This window comes from Rhincodon typus, chromosome 17 (assembly GCF_021869965.1).
Source record: "Rhincodon typus isolate 14 chromosome 17, sRhiTyp1.1, whole genome shotgun sequence".
Classification (NCBI taxonomy): Eukaryota; Metazoa; Chordata; class Chondrichthyes; order Orectolobiformes; family Rhincodontidae; genus Rhincodon; species Rhincodon typus.
Genome location: NC_063348.1, coordinates 27,351,013 through 27,357,531, shown reverse-complemented (window position 1 = coordinate 27,357,531; position 6,519 = coordinate 27,351,013). Strand labels below are relative to the sequence as shown.

At 45.1% G+C, this 6,519-nt stretch overlaps 1 protein-coding gene across 2 annotated transcripts in view; it reads right to left on the bottom strand.

Annotated features, from left to right (window-relative positions):
• tmem9b (TMEM9 domain family, member B) overlaps positions 1–5,844 on the bottom strand; it is a 69,370-nt gene extending 63,526 nt beyond the window's left edge. The window contains exon 1 of one of the 2 annotated variants that reach the window (XM_048606977.1): positions 5,735–5,844. In XM_048606977.1, the coding sequence (XP_048462934.1) occupies positions 5,735–5,821 (87 nt within the window). In that variant the 5' untranslated portion in view covers positions 5,822–5,844. The remainder of the gene's footprint in view (positions 1–5,734) is intronic. The other variant, XM_048606978.1, reaches the window with a different exon arrangement.
• Between the last annotated feature and the right edge of the window lie 675 nt (positions 5,845–6,519).

The following is a 6,519-nucleotide window of genomic DNA, read 5'->3' as shown; positions in this document are numbered from 1 at the left end:
TGTTGTCTGAGGAATGGGAGGGGGAGTTGAAATGGTTCGGTGCTGGTCTTGGGATGAGGTCGGGGGTGAGGAGATTTTGAAGCTTGTAAAGTCCACATTGAGACCATTGGGCTGCAGGGTTCCCAGGTGGAATATGAGGCACTGTTCCTCCAGCCTTCGGGTGGCATCATTGTGGCACTGGAGGAGGCCCAGGATGGACATGTCGTTTACGGAGTGGGAGGGGGAGCTGAAGTGGTTTGCGACTGGGAGGTGTTGTCGTTTGTCACGAACTGAGCGTAGGTGCTCTACAAAGCGGTCTCCAAGCCTCTGCTTGGTTTTCCTGATGTAGAGGAGGCCACATTGGGAACAGCGGATACAATATACCACATTAGTGGATGTGCAAGTGAACATCTGTTTAATGTGGAAGGTTTTCTTGAGGCCTGGGATGGAGGTGAGGGGGGAGGTATAGGGGCAGGTGTTGCACCTCCTGCGGTTGCAGGGAAAAGTGCCGGGGATGGTGCGCTAGTGGGGAGTGTGGAGTGGACGAGGGAGTCACAGAGAGAGCGGTCCCTCCGGAAGGCAGATAAGGGTGGAGAGGGAAATAAATCCTTGGTAGTGGGGTCAAATTGCAGGTGGCGGAGAATGATGCGTTGAATCCAGAGGTTGATGGGGGTGATACGTGAGGACAAGGGGAATTCTGTCTTTGTTGTTATTGCGGGGAGGGGGTGTGAGGGCTGAGGTGCGGGAAACATACGAGATGCGGACAAGGGCGTTTTTGACCACTGTGGAGGGGAAATTGCGGTCCTTGAGAAACGAGGACATCTGGGATGTCCGGGAGTGGAACGCCTCATCTTGGGAGCAGATGTGGTGGAGGCGAAGGAATTGGGAATTGTCTCTGCCTGCTCCTGCCCCACCAAACTTACCTCCACTTATCTCAACTCCATTTCCTCCCCCTGGGTCCAGGAACTCTCCACCTACATCCTTGACACCACCCACGCCCTCCACCTCCTCCAAAACTTCCGATTCCCTGGCCCTCAACACCTCATCTTCACCATGGACGTCCAGTCCCTTTATACCTGCATTCCCCATGCAGATCGCCTAAAAGCTCTCCACTTCTTCCTCTCCCGCAGGCCCACCAGTCCCCCTCCACCGACACCCTTATGTGCCTAACCAAACTCGTCCTTACCCTTAAAAACTTCTCCTTCAACTCCTCCCACTTCCTACAGACAAAAGGGGTGGCCATGGGTACCCGCATGGCCCCAAGCTATGCTTGCCTCTTTGTAGGATACGTGGAACAGTCCCTCTTCTGCAGCTACACTGGCACTATCCCCCACCTCTTCCTCCGTTACGTCGATAACTGTATCGGTGCCGCCTCGTGCTCCTACGAGGAGCTCGAACAGTTCATCCACTTTACTAACACCTTCCACCCCAACCTCAAGTTCACCTGGACCATCTCTGAAAGCTCTCTCTCCTTCCTGGACCTCTCTGTCTCCATCTCTGGTAACCACCTGGAAACTGATATCTATTTCAAGCCCACCGACTCCCACAGCTACCTGGAATACACCTCCTCTCACCCACCTTCCTGCAAGAATGCTATCCCCTTTTCCCAATTCCTTTGCCTCCGCCGCATCTGCTTGGACGACATGCCCATCCTGGGCCTCCTCCAGTGCCAAAACAATGCCACCCGGAGGCTGGAGGAACAGCACCTCATATTCCACGTGGGAACCCTGCAGCCCAATGGTCTCAATGTGGACTTTACAAGCTTCAAAACCTCTCCACCCCTGACCTCAGCCCAAGACCAGCGCCCCCTCTTGTCCCCACCTCCTTGACCTGTCTGTCTTTTGTCCCACCTATCCACTCCTCCCACCTCACTGAGCAACCCCCACCCCAACTTCCTACCAACTAGCCTCATCCCCACCTCCTTGACCTTCCCTCCCACTTATCCATCCCTCCCTCCTCACTGACCAATCCCCATCCCAACTCTCTACCTACACTCACCTGTACTGGCTTCATCCCCGCCTCCTTGACCTGTCCGTCTTCTCTCCACCTACCTGCTCTACTATCCACCTTCTATCATTACCTCCCCCTCTCTATTTATTTCAGAGCCCCCTTCCCCTCCCCCATTTCTGAAGAAGGGTCCAGACCCGAAACGTCAGCTTTCCTGCTCCACTGATGCTGCCTGGCCTGCTGTGTTCATCCAGCTCCACACCTTGTTATCTCAGACTCCAGCATCGGCAGTTCCTACTATCTCTCATGAAGAAAATAAAGCTGCTTGGTGCCCATCTAAACAAGTGCAAAATAATCATCAATAATTGATTGGTCAAGTCTTTAAACTGAAAAGGAGCTGCTGCATAAATGAAGCAATCAATTGCAATTAGGAATTTAAAAATTTATCGTTGAAGCAAAAGCTAACACTAATAAAGCAAATAGGAAATTAGCTAGGTAAATTACAAACTAGGAAGTGAAAGGAAAAATATTACTGTGTTTGTTTATCTTCATCATGACTCTTCAGATAGTTAAGCTGTCCATGACAATCTGAAAAGTATCTAGCTTGGCTGATAAATGGCAAGTAACATTCTTACCACACAAGTGCCAATCAATGACCATCTCCGGCAAGAGATCTGATCAGCACCTCTTGACGTTCAGTAGCATTAACATCACCGACTCCCCACTATAAACATAGAGTCATAGAGTCATACAGTCATACAGTACAGAAACAGACCTTTCTGTCCAGCTCACCCATGCCGACGACTAAGTTTACCAAACTAAAGTAAACCCACTTGCCTGCATTTGGCTCATTTCCCTCAAAACCTTTCCTATTCACATACCTGTCCAAATGTCTTTTAAATGTTGTAACTGTACTTGCATCTACCACTTCCTGCAGCAGTTCATTCCGCACACGAACCACCCTCTTTGTGAAAAAGTGCATTCCTATCTTCTCAGATATTGATGCAGTCCATGTCCTCATGCAGCAAGACCTGGGACAATATGCAAATTTGGGCTAACAAATGGCAAGTATCATTCATGCGACAAATACCAGGCAACAACCACCTCCAAGAAGAGGGAATCCAACTATCATCCCTGAATATTCAATGCCATTACCATTGCCGAATTCCCATTACCAACAACTCGAAGATTACCACTGACCAGAAAGTGAACTTGACTACCCATATAAATGCATGGCTACAAGAGCAGGTGAGAGGCTATGAATATTGTAGCAAATAACTGTTTCCCAAATATCTGTCCACCATCTCTAAGGCACAAGTAAGCTGTGTGATGGAATGCACTCCACTTGCTCCAACATTTAAGAAGCTTAAGAACATCATCCAGAACAAAGCAGCCTGCTTGACTGGCACCATATTTGCAACATTCGTAGCGTTCAACAGGACTACATTCTCAGACTATCCTTGTTCCTCATTTAAAAAAAGTGTTGACATTTTTTTACTATTTAGTGGTGACATTGCCATTTGGGTATCCTCCTCCAACTCACATCACACTGGAAAAGCTTCAGAGCTGCATGAATGATCTGGAAGAACAGGTATCCCATTGGGTTCCATAATGTTAAACCTCTGGGAAAGCACTGTACACTGTTCTCCGAAAAGAATGAAGCATAAGAAAATTCATGACACCTCAGATGAATATCTTGGACATGGCATGTCAATTACATCATCATCGGATAGCTTGGGCAAGTACAAGACCTCTGTGGAAACAAGTATATTGTATCAATCTGCAACCATCCAATCATGGAATCAAGGTGAAAAGATTTGAGTGTGGGTGTTGAAGCAGTTGATAACAGCAGTGAATCAATTTTCAGTGGCAAGTTATATGCCTTGCAGTACCATTGCACTATTAGAATTGTCAAATGTAACACCTGTAAGAATTGATTTTTAAATGTATTCAATCTAGTTTCAAGGCAGTGCAGGAAATGATAATAAAATTTTATGAAATTAATGCGCAAGTATGAAATTAAGGGCAGGTTCATTTCAAATCAATTTCTAAACAAATCTTTAAGGGTTTGTTGTATACAACAATATTCTATGTAGCTCAATAGGAACTTAATATTGAAATGAACAATTCAGGTTGTTTATATTTTTGTAAAGTTTCAAATGTAAAGATCAATATGACTTTCACTAAAATACTTTCTTCACTTCTTCAACAAATTTTAAAGGGCTTTTCATAACAAGGGTTCTGTGGTGTAAACATGAAAATATTATCATTTTTCTTCAATTGCTTAAAATCCAAGAGTAGATGGGGTGTACACTATTTGGGTAATCAACTCCACTTTAAAAAGAATCTTTAATTCTTAGATCTTGTTTGTTTACTTATCAAAAATAAATCACAAATCAGAATGCTAAAATATTTTTCAGTTTGTGGGTTTTTTTTTAGAAATACTGGACTGCTTGAGAGAACAAGCTTTAACAAGTGTCAAGTACATCACTTTTTATTTTAAACTGTTGGATAAAGAGGAACAGTTCTTCTATTTTTTTTTCACTTTAATACAAAACATTTATTTTCATGTTTCATTCCAGATGTAACTTAGTCTTTCAGCAGTCAGAAGTTCAGAACACTTGTCTGAATCCAGAAAACAGGATTGTAGATATTTTCTAATCAACCTGCTCAGAGATGTTAAGCAGATGGGACTTCTGGAACTCCACCTCTGGAGCAGGTAGGACTTGAACCTGGCTCTACAGGCTCATAGGTAGGGACACTAGAACTGCATATCAAAATATGTCTTGATAACAAAGTGATTTATATTTCCCCTGACCATGTTTTCATTAATTACTTGGGAAATCTCTTCATGCCTGACATGGTAGACTTCTTCCATATTGTCTCTTCTCCAGTGTTGCTCTGCCTTTACACTGGCAGTTGAACACGTTTTATTGTTAGGTTCCCATTCAAAATTAAAGAGCAGCCAAATCAATTATATTTACATTTCCTACATTGGATCGCTTAAATACCCAGCTTTAAAATAGGCAGATAGAATTAAAAAGGATTGTCTTAAAGATGATAATTGACCAGGAAGTAGCGGTACACACATTGAGGATATTAAAATGCAACTGTAAACTATACAGAGTAAGTTTTCAACACGCCATCAAATAAACTCGTAAAAGTTATCATTTGAGCTATAAAATTCATAAACAAGTCACAGATCACCATTTGTAATTTCCTGTTGCTGAATTTGGACTTCACTTCCTAAAATCCACGAGACTATTTATGCAACGCCGAAATCCACAACTGTGCCAGCGGATATCATTTTCCAATCAAACAGTTTCATAAACTTATGATTTTATTTGATTCTTAAAGATCAATATCTACCTAGAATTTATACCTTTGAATCAGGCCTCTTTACATTTTAAAATGATTAAGAGTAGAAATAAATTTAAAAGTGATCAATTTGGAGAGTTGTCAACAGTGGCATTCCTGGTCAGATGAGTGACCCAGCCTGCAAAGTGTTCAAATAAAGGAAGCTGTATTTAGGGTGGATCGCATTTAGAAAGCAAAGCAAAAGAAAGCTGTCACTGCCAATTTATAGAGTAAGACAGAGCAGTATGGTAAATTACACAGACTGGCACCGTTAGTGACCAAACGTGTGGGTTCCGCCTCCACTCATCACCCGTAGACACTGTGTATGAACCCTGGAATGACTTGGGCCTGAGGCCGCCGATCGTCCGTTTAGCAGCAGAGGATTATTTTCCCGGTTCAGCGCCGCTGGTACATCCATCAGCGGTCAGCTTCCTCACTCATTCCTCCGTACCTTGTTCTCCTCGCTCCTCGCCAGCACAAGCAGACACAACAGCAACCAGAGGGACAGAACAATACCACAGCCACAAGCGCCCGCCATCTCACCACCGAGCGCTCCTTCCCCGTTGTCGGGGCTCCCTCTCCTGGAGACAGCGTTTCCCTGGTAACGGGCTGGCGAGTACGCGATCAATGCCTGAGGCCTAGTCCGTCCGTGTGCCTGAGGAGGGAAGACCAGACAGCATTTTGTCTTCAAGAACCTGTGCTGCCTTTTATTTCTATTTCCTCTTTATTGTTAAAGGTGAGACAAAAGGAAGAACGGGTTCTCGCTGTTTTAGTTTACACCTGTTTATGTTCGCATTGTTTTTAGAGCCAGCGCCGCATAAGCTTTCAGCAATCGGAGCCTATTTTCATTTATAGAGATAACAAGGTGTAGAGCTGGATGAACACAGCAGGCCAAGCAGCATCAGAGGAGCAGGAAAGCTGACGTTTCGGGCCGAGACCCTTCTTCAGAAATGCATTCCTGAAGAAGGCTCCAGACCCAAAACAACAAGGTGCAGGGCTGGATGAACACAGCAGGCCAAGCAGCATCATAGGAGCGGAGAGGCTGACGTTTCGGGCCTAGACCCTTCATCAGAAAAAAGGTTGTTGAGTGTGAGGACGAGTTCGGCTAAGCGGATGAGGGTATCAGTGGAGGGGGACTGGTCGGGCCTGCGGGACAGGAAGAAGCGGAGGGCCTTAAGGCCATCTGCATGGGGAATGCAGGTGTAGAGGGACTGGACGTCCATGGTAAAGATGAGG